The sequence below is a fragment of the Gambusia affinis genome, linkage group LG03, assembly GCF_019740435.1.
Source record: "Gambusia affinis linkage group LG03, SWU_Gaff_1.0, whole genome shotgun sequence".
Classification (NCBI taxonomy): Eukaryota; Metazoa; Chordata; class Actinopteri; order Cyprinodontiformes; family Poeciliidae; genus Gambusia; species Gambusia affinis.
In genome coordinates, this window is record NC_057870.1 from 9,699,761 (window position 1) to 9,711,912 (window position 12,152).

At 39.1% G+C, this 12,152-nt stretch overlaps 1 protein-coding gene across 1 annotated transcript; it reads right to left on the reverse strand.

Moving 5' to 3' along the window:
- Positions 1–959: 959 nt before the first annotated feature.
- unm_hu7912 (un-named hu7912) lies at positions 960–9,571 on the reverse strand. Its single transcript, XM_044110814.1, has 2 exons — positions 9,345–9,571; positions 960–5,495 (listed from the first exon to the last, which is right to left on the reverse strand). The coding sequence occupies exon 2, from the start codon at positions 5,441–5,443 to the stop codon at positions 2,240–2,242; it is 3,204 nt and encodes a 1,067-aa protein (XP_043966749.1). The 5' UTR covers positions 5,444–5,495; positions 9,345–9,571; the 3' UTR covers positions 960–2,239.
- Positions 9,572–12,152: the final 2,581 nt, after the last annotated feature.

Genomic DNA, 12,152 nt, shown 5'->3' on the forward strand with positions numbered 1-12,152 from the left:
TTCTGAAACCAAACGTACTTCTATTGTTTTCTGTATTTTTTATCTCATGATACCATTGTAGTGTGGATTTATCTTGTCAAGTCCCTTTCTTAATTTCACATCAGTTAAGCAGTGTATTTGTTTTCTATAAAGAAGAGTCTGAATCACTTTTATTGGTAAATCAGACAGGAGCAAATAACGAGTGCTGCTGACTACTTTATTGCCTCTGAAATCAATCATAACATTGATCTGGGGACAAGACTGACATAACCATGTTGAGTTTCCATTTTGAAAAACCAGTGGGACATGCCCTCTGTTGTAATTTGAAACAAGCTAACTAGTATTAACATAAGAAATTAATACCTGCATTCCCCCGATATATTTATTCAAACATTAAAGGAACTCAAAGTTCACTAGTAGAGGTTGTTCAATATGGAGTTTTGGGCCTCCATAAGTTTGTGCAGGTTATTGAAAATGTTAGTGGAAGTAGTAAGTGTTTTCCTCCACTTGGTTGTGCTCTAACAACAGAAATGTCACAGAGCCCTTGAATAAGCAACACTGTACAACACACACCAAGAACAGCAAAGATTTGATGCTCACTCACATTTTGTGCAAAAACATTGATTAAACAAGTCACTATGCTGATAACTGGAACTAAATCCTCCAGAAAAAGTTATTAAAAATAAGATTTGGAGCACAGCTACTTAGCTAACATGTTAACAATCCCCAACCTTACTTTATCTGCCCAATAATGCTATACTAACATGTATCTCACATTCAATTGAAAGACTTAAAGGACTAACAACATTGGATTCAATATGCATAAAATATTTAATTTAAGTTTCTTTAAAAATATCTGTTCAAGTTTGACGTTTGTTCAGGCAGCTGAAATCTCGGTTGAGCATTTAAAATGGTGTTGTTGTTAAATGGAACTGCATTAAATCTAAACTAAATTAAAATATTTCACACTTGGCCACTTGTTAAAATCCATTTATTATATATTTATACAGAGGTTAGAAACATCACAAAATAGAAACTTGAAGAGAGCTCTTGCACAAAGATATATAATCCAGTAAAAGAGCAACCTTAGCTTAGTGAACAAGGGCAATTAAAGCAGGCTAAGTTCAATGCTGGAGCTTTGTTAAGAACACTATCATTTTAGGATTCATGTCTTAGTGCAAACAACTCTTAATTTAAAGGAATTATTCGTTTTTTTATAGTAAAATAGGATTTTACAAATCAAGGTTGCTCTTTCATTGCATATGGTTAAATTCAGGATGTGTGGTGGTAATAGTTTCAATGAGGTCTCTAGGTCAAGATGTTCAAATGATCCAATATCCAGTAAATACTGTGTGATATACCTCTTGCATTTTTAAGCAGCAGCTGTTGTCAACATAATAAATTCACTTATAAGCAAAAGCAATTTAAAATACTTAAATATAAATAACATGCTTTGAGCAAAATAGTTATCTATGTACAGTTCTAGTTAAACAACCTATATCTAAAGCTCTCAATACTTTAGAAATACCTATCCCATACATTGCTCTGTGTCAAATGCATTTGTTTGTTCTTAACTGAAGGCCACTTTCATACTAAGCAATTTTTTACAAGAATGACATCAAGCATTAGTATTAAATTAGATAAGCTCCAACTAGAATGCTTAGTCAGACTGGCAAAAAAAAAAAAAAAATAGATGGTTTGATTGTACTTCTTTGTCTATGAAACATCAATGAATAAAGTGTTGCTAAATAATATCTACATAACCATACCAAGAAAATACTTGAATACGAACAGTTGTAATATTACAACCACTGCAATATGGCATTTAAATTTCTGATATAACATTTGATAGTGAAAATGAAATTACCATTGCAATATGGTATGGGCTGGCTTTACTACAACATGGAGTGAATGGATGTGCACTCCCTGAATAATATGTGCTTGATATATTGTTTTTCTACACTTTAAAACACCTGAATAACTGGGTTTAAGCCTAGTCTACATGCAGGCTATAAGTTCTTCTGAGTGCATCATGATCGAAACAAGCCAACACAGGTAAACCTTTAAAAGTGCATTTGTTTTGTCTTTGAATTGAGGGAGAGTTTGGGAACAGACAAACCTAAGAGAGGGTGAGAAAATGAGTAAGTTAAGTCACATATTTATACATATACAGTTGTTCAATTTTCCAAACCACCATATGAATTAACAGTAAATACAATTAGTGCTGCTGACATCATTATTGTTACTATTAAGTGCTATGCTATATAATATCATCTAAAAGATGAGGAGTACCCAACCAGTCAAGTGTTCTGGGCTCAGATGCCGCCATGATCATGCACATGAACTGCTTCCCTGTTCTCTTGTCTATCGGGTAAATTGTTGTGGGAGTGAACCTTTTGTTACTCTCCACAAACTCGCACAGCTGATTATAGATTTTGGGGTACTCATGACGGAGGAAGACTCCCCTGGTCCTGAGTTCACGCTGGATGTTGACGAAGCACACCTCCCTCGCTTTCCTTCCCTCCTCCCCTTCTTTGTCAATGTCGGGTGTGCCTGGAGGTGGTGTGAGAATGAGAGTTTCCATTTCATCATCCTTCTTGAGCACTTTTTTGTCTGGACTCGAGGAGGCCAAAGACACCTTTGCATATTTTCTAACTGTTGGTGCTGGGATCCTTGGTGAAGGTCTGTTAGGCACTAGTTCACCAACAGCTACTGATACATTCAGAAGGAAACATTCATTGGGGTCATATTCATTGCCTGCCTGCTGCAATTCCTTGCAATATTCTCCTAGGTTGTCCTTAAATCCATCCAGCTCTCTAAGAGACAAATATGTAGGAGACATGAGAAGGCTTTCCAGTCCAACTTGCAAGAAGTTCTCTGCAGTCTCTGGATTTGCAAAACCCAAAAAGAGAACCCCTCTCCCTCTGGAGAGGTAGCCTGCTTTAGCAATGCGTGAGAAGGCCTTGTGGATTTCTGAATTCTCTCTGCAGAACTTAAGGGTATGCCGACACACACTGCTGACACGACCATAGAGACATGTCTCTTTATGGATCTCCCAGTCATCCCTGCGACAATTTCTTGAGCAGTAAAAGGTATAGCAACTGTGACAGGACTTGAAGTACAAGCAAGCATTGAACATGCTCTCAATCCGATTGCACTTCTTATTAGCACATGTCATAATATCATCTTCGTCTGTGCTGTGGTCTGGAGAACATTCTTCTGCGCTCCTTTGGAAAGCATCACACCCACTATCAGGATCTTTCAATGTGTCTGGGCTGGATTTAGAGGATGGAAGCTGTGTGCTGAGGCATTCTAAGTTTTCGAGTCCCGGGGATTCTGTGTTTTTGTCATTGTCTTCAGTGATCAGTTGTTTTAACTGGTCTAAAAGATTTTCACTGGACTTTTTGCTTGTTGGGGGTTTGTAGTCAACCACCAAATCAGCTAAGAGTTCATCCAGTTGTTCCAAACTCTGCTGGAGGGAGAAGTTATTATGTTTCCTTTCTTTGGTGTTTTCTGTCTCTGTGTTGGATTGCTTCTTTTCATTAAGTAGCCTCTGAGTTGATGCCTTATCACCATCAGTAGTATCCCAGCTGACAGAATGGACATCGCGACGCCTGGCATTTCCTGCACATAGGTCATTGTCTGTTATGGTGATCTCTGGAGTAACAAACCAGTTTGCACTCTTAGAATTTCTCCATGGTTTGTTTGAATTCCTCTCCAAGGAGTTCTCTGATAAAGATAGCGCAGCATAGCGCCTTGGTGAACTCGAAAGGTTAAGTATGACCGGCTTAGCTGTAACATCAGAGGTTGTTCCTTGCCTTGCTTGGTGAAAGAGATTCTCATAGCTACGTCCACGCGGCACAGTTTGCTCTCGTTCATGCCGTGGACAGATGATGTTGTCCCAAGACTTAGAGTGGTTTTTGACATCTGCTCCAAGTCGACTGGCCTCTGTGTAGCTGTTAGTAAACCATGGAGGAATGCTGAGGTCTTGTCTCACTCTTGGTGGTGTGTTCTGCGATGAGTGGCTGGAGAAACCAGAAATACTAGAGCGATACCAGTCATCTGAAAAGGCCTGAGACATTCGAGGGCGTCTATAACCCTCTGTGTTATAGAGCCTGGGTGGAAAGTACTGCTCTTCAGGAGAGGAGAACGGTTTAGAATAAAATGATCTTGAACTACTCATATTGTATGGTGTGAACCGACTGTCTTCCCCATAGCAACCTCTAGAAAGTGGAGTTTGAGAAAAATATGAACCTCTCTCACTTGTGGAGTAAGGTCTGTTATATACAGAGTGAGCTGCCTCTCTGTTGGCAAGGTGGTCGGTATAGTATGACCTCACAGGAAGTGTATGCACCCATCGAGTCCTTGGATCATACTGACTTGGAGTTGTACTACCAAAACTGGTTAGGCTGGACCGATCATCCTGGAAATACGTCCTAGCGTAGGGGTGAAGTGGATACCGGACAGCATCCTCTGTATAGAAAAACTTTGTTGGTATGTTAGGATTAGAATACGCTCTGTGTTCTTGGCTCAGATATGGTGTTGTTGGTGACGGCATCCGGTGTGTGTCTAGATGCTGGTAAGAGATAGGAGACATGCTGGTGGTATAGAGATATCCTTGTCTAAAATCTCCACTATAGCATTCGCTTGGAGTTGGTGTTGGAGAAGAGGCAATGTGCCGTGGGACATATAAACCAGACCTGCTACTGGCCTGTGAGTACCTTTGCCAAAGATGTTCACCATGTGTGTTGGGAATCTGCCTTGATGTGTGCTCCAGTACGGCAGCATCTGGTTTGATGTCCACACGGCACCTGACATGAGGGCTTACAGCAGGTTTTTCAGTTTTATCCTGCTCAAAACAGTCTGAGACATAGAGGGGCGTGTGTGGCTGTAGTTTAATAGGATGCACCTCATTCAAGAAAGGCCTGCTAGTGGATTCTCGTTGGGTTTCAGCAGTCCTCATGGAATCAGAAACACCCTGAGATCCATCCCTCCCATTCCTGGCTTGTGGTGGAGATACAGAGATGGGGACAGGGGTGAGGGTAGCCTTTAGTCTAGGGGCACTTTTAGACCTTGACCTTTTTTTGGACTCTGACCACGTAAGATAACTTGTTTTGTCTTCGGTAGCTTGCTGCTGGAACTGCTTGGCATTAAAAAGGTCAGGAGATGAAAATCGAAGATGGCCTGGCTGATCCAGTCCATTCCAGAGATCTTTGTTTAATGGCTGATTTTCGGGCCTATTGTAGTGTTGCTCCATTGAGGAGAAGGACTGTGGGTCATCCAGGGATTCAATGAAGTCGAAACTACGGCAGTGTCTTTTATTAATTATCTCCGATTTATCGAGCATTTTCAAGTCACATTGCTTTGAGGAATGGAGAGAAACGGAGTGACCAGTAATGTCTCCTAGTGTGATGTCCTGGTACAAATTTGACGCCAGTATCTCAGGGGGATGCGTTCTGGTCATCTTGAAGAAACTTCACCGCTCTCCTGTCAGTTCCATTTAGGATCAAGACTGCCTAAGGAAGAGACAGAGCGACAAAAGAAATGCATTTTTCATCATATTTCTATTTTTCCTAGAAGCCACAAACAGATATGTAATGGAAACCCAGTGCTTTAAGTAAGTATTACTCAGGGACAACAACTGACACCAGCAAAGGTTCCTCTAAGTAAATAGTTAGATACTCTGTTACTCTGTATAGTTGCCATGGCAAGAATCCCGCATCACAGTATGTAAACAAAGTAGCAATCATTTACCTCTTAAGACTTGTGTTAACAATTAACATAAAAGAGTAATCAAGCATATAAATTTTTTTAGACAAGAAACAATTCTAAAATAGGATATAAGTAATCATTCTTTAGTAACTAAGTTAGAGAAAGAAATGGAAAAAAATATGTATACATGGCAGTACACACAACAAATTGGCATTTATGTGCAATTTGATCCAAAAATAGATTTTACTGATGCTGCCCAGATGCATTGTTGCCAAAAACAACAAAAGAACTTCAGCTCAGGTTTAATTTATGATAAAACAAAGAGATTTGTTATTTCATGTGGGCTTTTTGGTTTAACTTATACACTATCCTAATTCCATATTATTGCTCCAATCCAGGATTGTTGAGTTGTAATCAATCCCAATATCACAGTGTAATATCTGTCATTAGCAAACTTTTCAATGCTTTTATTTAAAAATTGAATGCTCTTTTTGTTCTGATGAAAACCGGCACTGCCAGCCCTGCGTTCAGTTATATTAATACTGGCGAGATTGATAATTACATAATATGCCTCAGAAGGATCATTTCATGCATTTCAACATTTAACTACAGAGCTGGTAAATCTGTTTACAGACTGCCGAGGCTAAGTAGGGGAGCAAGGGTCAAAGGACTTTAAAACTTAACAGTAGTTTAAATATTCTGCTGCTGTCAACTCCTTAGCTTTATTGAGTTGAAGCCACTACATCCAGCCCCTCCATAACAAACTTCTCTGCAACAACTGGTCATTAATTATTCATGACAAGGTGATTAAGAGAATTCACTTAACAGCTGAATGAAATAGTATTGTACTATTTAGCAGGATGAACATAGAACAAGGATTAATTTTTATGAGGGTTCCAAAGAAAACATGGCATTTTGATATTATTTTTTAATACTGCAATGTTAGTATTGATTGGCATCAACACACTTATTTGCCACTCTTTCTTTTCCATCACCCTAATCTCACCGCTGCTCTATCCGAACCTTAGGATTTAGATCATAACTGAGATCTATAAAAGGTGTGAAAACGAAAAAATAGTGAACAATTCTCCAAGCTGCCAAACATATTTTTAGCGACCAGATTTTCTTGCACCACTTAATAAAATACCACGATCTACCAAGTGCACTTTAGGACAGATTGTGATGATGGCTGACTTAGTACGTCATGCAACCCTATTTTTATTTAGCAGCTAAAACTGTTAGGACCGTAAGCGTGGCTAAGTTTAACATCTGCCTTACTGTGTTCTTTCTAGATTGAATACAGTCATATATAATAGACTGGAATATGTGTTCTGATGAGGCTAATTTTGTTAGATTAAAAATACCTTTTGAAAATAACAATCTTTAATTAAGTATTAAACATATTTTTTCACTTAGTCCACATTAGTGAATTTAAAAACTGTTATTTTTGGACTGATGCAATGTTCTAATGTTAAATTTGAGGTGATAATTGTTATAGTAACAAACTTGAAAACATTAGTCTGTGAGTAATTAAATAGTATGCTATATTTCACTTAGTGAACGGAGTTAATGAAATAAATTAACTTTTGAGTAGTATTTCAATTTATCAAATGGGTCTGCATTTGTACAGTGTGTCAAAGTCTTCACGTAGGTTGCCATATTTTCAATTTTCATGGTCCATGGGAATTGCTAGCTACTTTACAGTTAGCCTTCCTGTTGTCTGTTTGAGCTCTCATTGTTTGCCGCAGTTTGCGCCTCAGTTTTTAATACTTCAATAATTTAAGATACCTTCCATCATAACAAATACCTAACATCTTTCTCCTTTTCTCAATGCTAAAATATTTAAGAAGAAAGTGATGCTACAAAGCACAGTGCTTCTCTGTAGCTACAGACTGTCTACTAACAGCCTGCTTCCATGAATTAATATATATAACAATATTTTTTTATTAATTTATGGGATTGCTCTGTGGTTTATTTAACTATGCGCTAAATATAACATGTTCCTTTGTTTTATATACATTAGTTTTTTGTTTTTACATTAAAAATTATAATTGTAACAAGTTATGACAACGGTAAGTTTGGCATTCAGACAGTCTTATGGTTTTTTGCTTTTCAAAATGTTACTGTTGTGCTTTATGGGATACTACTTTGAAATCCATTGATTTCTATTTATTTATTTATCTATTTATTTTGCAGTGTACAATATTTATTTTAGCTTAAACTTTGAGAGTAAAATTGGTCAAAATACATCCTGCAGGATTCTGTGGATGGATCGGTGACCTCAGCGGGATGTCTGAGCCAACAATGAATTCAGATCTGACATATATGAGAAATCAGTCATATACAATTGATTGGAATATTGCAACCTGTCTTGACTATGCAAAGACATAAAATGTTGCAAATAGATAAACGCTAAATAATCTCTTACTAAATTTGTTTTATTATTATTATTATTTTAATCTTAGGTCTAATAAGTACACTGGGGACAAAACGTTCCAAAAAGGGGCTTTTGTGTGTCTAACACAAACATGGACTTTCTAGTTGGCACTCACCCACAAGCCAACCGTGTGTTACCATCTGTTCATCATGATGAGAGGGGTGACCAGCCATCTCCCCATCATGTCTCTGCAGCTCACCTTAATATCACGTCTGTTTACAACCAACCTCTACGCACAAAACTACATCGTTAGTCAAGGTGCACATGTATTATTATGCTCATTTAAATTGTACTAATTTGGGAAATGCTTTTCTACTTAAATCACTTACACACAAATTAGGCTTGACCCAATAGCTGTAGAGTAAAGCGTGTGCCTAAATCAACTTGAATGTTTTAGGTTGCACTCTTCTAACAACAAAACAACAAAAACCATGTGTAATAGTCCATTGTGGTCTCATCTGGATTGAAATCGTCGACTTCTAAGTCAAAATTTTATTAAAATAAAACTGATTATATATGCGATAAAAATGTGATGGGGATTTTGGAATTAGTTCACGATCACAACCCACATCAGATTATTTCATAATTCCATAACTTTCATCTTGACAAGGTAAATATGTGCATTCCTTCCTCTGTTCAGTCCCCTGCCTCAAAGCTCCTTTTCAGCAGGAACACTGCACTTTCTAACAGTTTAAAGCCACATGCCACATACTGTCTCCATGGCTACAGCCCACAGCAAGGAAACCATTCAGCCCCCCTGCAGTTGCACAAATCTGTCTGAAAATAAAACTGACTAATAATTAGTGGGCATCGCCATTAAACTGATGCTGAGGGCAATCTGTGGCATGCAAGTAACCATAAAGAATGTCACAGAATTTTTTTTTATTTTTTATATCCCAATCTTGTTTATAAGCAGATTGGAATAGAGTAGTCTTTTCTGTCCTTTAGTTGGGTTTTGCAGGCAGTGATAAATCTAATGCAGATCCCACAGGCCCGTCGGGCGCATTCTGCCTTGGGAGGACTTGCTTTAACGCTCTATTACGCCCCTTTAATTTTAGAGCTGCGGCAATGGCGCACAGGGCCGTCCGCATCCTGCCTTGTCCCTGGTCGGACGCCTTTGAGCTCGAAATGAAATCGGTTTCGGAAAAAAAGCGGAAAAGCAAAAAAAAAAAAAAAAAAAGTTTGTACATTTAGAAGAGGTACCGAAAGGCCTTACCGTGTCGGCGGTGAGCTGCTGATCGGATACGGTGGACATGATAATGAAGAGCCGCAGCCTGTTATTTCTCCGCTAGTTGAAGCCTCAGCCTTATCGCACCTGCTGCTATTCTCCCGTAGCCGAGCACTCGTCCTTCATGATGTTATCTGCATCACCCAGCTCTACCCTCTCGCTGGTATCTCTGTGTTGGTGTGTGATGGAGGAGGAGGTGTGTCACAGCTTGCGCCTGTGCTCGTGCCTCTGGGGGCGTGGCTGTGCGTGTTTTTAGCGGGCGGGAGGGAGGAAGAGCGGAGGGGGGTTTGTTGTGAGAGGACGATCTGGGCGTCGGAGCAAAGCAGCAATGCGGTCTCTGCTGAGATTTTATGGGCATTTCCGGGGGTATTATTTTTATTTAAATTTTTTTGTGCATTTTGCTATGGTAGATTCGCGTTGGAGCTGTCCACTATGAGAAAATGCAACTCTGGCTCCCCTCAGTCCCAGATATTTTTACAGTAAACTAGTTATCTGCAGATTTTCTCACTTGACTGACTATTGCTGATGTCCCTCCCACACTCTTGAGCAAGAGGTAGAGAAAACCTGTCCTGTGCCAAGATGTTTATATATATAGAGAGAAAATAAATGCACTCTAAAAACTGCAAGGTGAAAAATAAAACAGATCCAGTAATTTTTCCAACTCAGCTCTGGATAAAATATTAATAATGACATCCCACCTACAGAAAACAAGGACATAATTTTACACCTTTGGGTTCCTCTACAAAATAATTTTGGAAAATTAAGAGGAACTATTTCTTCGTTTTTCTTTCAACATATTCAACATGTTTGCTATGAATGAAGACTTCAAAAATCCTACAGCAGCCTACTATTGTTAAAGCGGCAGGTCTCCTTGCTCACTCATCTCTTCAACTCGGACCAAAGTGCTTCTTCAAAATATAAACTTTTTGCCTTCAATTCACCTAGCTATTTTGCCATTACCCTTAGGGTCAATGTTCACATGGAAAAACCAATTTGCTTTTCCTTTTTGATGTCTACAGATACTCGAATGATATTCTTTCAAAGCTTTCAAATAATGTCCTTTCCTTATGAGGCCATCTATTTAGTAGAGTGCACCAGTCCCTCCTGCAGCAAAGCACACCACATGTTGCTGTCAGGTGCTGCTCTCAGGCTTGTAAGCGCTCACCTCTTTTCCTTCCAAATTTAATGACAGCCATCAGTTCAATTAGTGTCACTAGCATGCTACTTAGCTGCCTCTGCTGTAACACACATAGGCAGCAGAAATTCAGTTTTGGAGTTTGAAAGAGCTAACTCTGTAGCTTTTAGAATATAAAATATGCAATAGCAGCAAGAAATAATACAGCTCTTTCACTTACATGTGACAAATTTACTTTACAAAACAGTTCTATATTAGATAAAAATAATAATAATTTTAAAAGAAATACATTTTATTTAATTAAAATTTTTAATTGTGAAGCAATATTGGCTGTATAGCCGATTCATTGGTCAAAGTCTGAATTTTGTCTATGGATAGCACTAGCTAATGCCAGCTATTTAGCAGGTGAAGGGCTATTTTTGACTTATGTGGACAAATATGTAGTCATTAGCGCAGTGTATTGACATTGATATTATTATCCAGCAACATTTCATTTCATACTATAGAAGAGGGAGAGTGAAGTTTGATCAGATTCTTTGAAGAGGTCAAAATGGCGGCATGGTCAGTCTCCCTCCACTCTAACCAATAGGGCCAAAGATTTGACTCTTTTTTTGGTTCTTCTGTTGCAACATGAATCCATCATTTGGATTTAAGGATTAATATCTAGCGAACAGATGTCCCGTTTACTTTATGTATACTTTTTTTTTTTTTTTTACTTTAACTGAATAACCAAATGGTAGACCCACTTTTGCTATTCCAATGTGTGTGTATCCAAACTCGCCTAGCCCATGGATACAGGTGCACGTTGGAAGTTGTGACTTTAATCCAACAACCTGTTTTCTTATTCTGGCAGATCTTGTCGTTTCTACACCCATCTCCCCTTGTTCAAAATGCTTCTGCCCCGAAATCCTACATCGACCTTCTGCATTGTCTGAATTCATGATGAGGACAGCTGGCTGGGAGCTCAAATCATGTGACTCCAGCAGAGAAACTGCTTACTAAGGCTCTCTCTCCCTGCGGATAGAAGCCACTCCAGACAAACTCTGCTGATCACGGCGGTGATTGTAATGACACTCGGTGACAGAGGCCTTTTTTTTTATCACTGGAAAAATATATCTCCCGTGTTAAGACGATGACCAGTGTTGTTGTTCTTTCAGGTGTGTGTTTGCATGTTTGGATACGGCAAGTCTTCCTGCCCACTGCACGCTGGTTACAAAACAACCCCCGGCTTACTTACCGAGAACCCATCTGTGACATACCACGTGCATGAGATATGATTCACAAAACATTGGGTCTCACATTGTGCATGCAGCATCTCTATGCTACCATGTGCAGCTTACCGGCTCCGGCATGGCAAACTGGCATCAGCGTGTGTCAGCTGTTGATTAGCAGTGTCTGTCAGCTGGCTGCCAGCAGGTGTCTTGGGCATCTCATAGGGTGCGTGGAGAGAAAATCAATGGCTCTCTGTTGATTAGAAACCTTACTGACGGGGATCAATCAGGCTTTCTACACCTCAAAGCAGCAGCATTGAAGCAGAGCACTGTCTTGACTGCTCAAACAAGCTCTCATGCTTTTTATTTTTTTTTTTCAGTAAACACCCTCCTGTCCTCTGGCTGGCTCCCATTAAGTCTGTGTTAGATTAAGCAATTCACTGTAGATTT

Coding starts and splice junctions, on each gene's coding strand:
- unm_hu7912 (XM_044110814.1), bottom strand. CDS start 5,443: ATGACCAGAACGCATCCCCCTGAGATACTGGCGTCAAATTTGTACCAG.